This window comes from Myotis davidii, unplaced genomic scaffold (genome assembly GCF_000327345.1).
Source record: "Myotis davidii unplaced genomic scaffold, ASM32734v1 scaffold135, whole genome shotgun sequence".
In the NCBI taxonomy this organism is placed as follows: Eukaryota; Metazoa; Chordata; class Mammalia; order Chiroptera; family Vespertilionidae; genus Myotis; species Myotis davidii.
Window position 1 is genome coordinate 5,858,080 of NW_006289813.1, and position 990 is coordinate 5,859,069.

At 41.3% G+C, this 990-nt stretch overlaps 1 protein-coding gene across 1 annotated transcript in view; it reads right to left on the bottom strand.

Annotated features, from left to right (window-relative positions):
• LOC102757612 (high mobility group protein B1) overlaps positions 1 to 723 on the bottom strand; it is a 1,146-nt gene extending 423 nt beyond the window's left edge. Inside the window, exon 1 of the mRNA XM_015563112.1 lies at positions 3 to 723. Coding sequence (XP_015418598.1) covers positions 3 to 584 — 582 coding nt within the window. The 5' untranslated portion in view covers positions 585 to 723. The remainder of the gene's footprint in view (positions 1 to 2) is intronic.
• Between the last annotated feature and the right edge of the window lie 267 nt (positions 724 to 990).

The following is a 990-nucleotide window of genomic DNA, read 5'->3' on the forward strand; positions in this document are numbered from 1 at the left end:
GCATCATCTTCCTCATCTTCTTCCTCTTCCTTCTTTTTCTTGCTTTTTTCAGCCCTGACAACTCCCTTTTTGGCAGCATCAGGCTTTCCTTTAGCTCGGTGTGCAGCAATGTCCTTTTCATATTTCTCCTTCAGCTTAGCAGCCTTCTTTTCATGAGGCTGCTTGTCATCTGCAGCAGTGTTATTCCACATCTCTCCCAGCTTCTCTGCAATGTCACCAATGGATAGGCCAGGATGCTCTCCTTTGATTTTTGGGCAATACTCAGAACAAAACAAGAAAAAGGCCGAAGGAGGCCTCTTGGGTTCATTGGGATCCTTGAATGTATTTTTTGTTTCCCCTTTAGGAGGAATATAAGTTTTCATTTCTCTCTTATAACGAGCCTTGTCTGCCTTTGCCATGTCTTCAAATTTTCCTTTCTCCTTAGCAGACATGGTCTTCCACCTCTCTGAGCACTTCTTAGAAAACTCTGAGAAGTTGACTGAAGCATCTGGGTGCTTCTTCTTGTGTTCATCCCAGTAAGTTTGCACAAAGAAAGCACACGATGACGTTTTGCCTCTCGGTTTCTTAGGATCTCCTTTGCCCATGTTTAATTACTTTCCTCAGCGAGCACAGTCACCCAGTGCCCGGCTGGCTCGCACTTGCCCCGGCGCTGTCTCTATGGAGCTCAATGTACTGCAATGGCTGTGAGAGCGGGAGCCAGACATGTTACTCTATCTTTTTAAAAACAATATGATGGTTGTAGATTTCTCAAGTAAGGCTTCTTGAAAGAGGATATATAGATTTTTCTAGATTTATTAAATAAGGCTTCTTGAAGAATTGTCAAAACTCAATACTAAATTATTAGAAAAGCAAACCAAAAAGGAGAAAACTAGCTGCTCCAAAACTGTAAAGGCTCAAAGATGGAATCATCACTTTAAGAAGTGAATTTTTAAAATTAGCCTTTTAGAGATACAATAGTCAATACATCCCTAATACCCCCATAAAATAGAC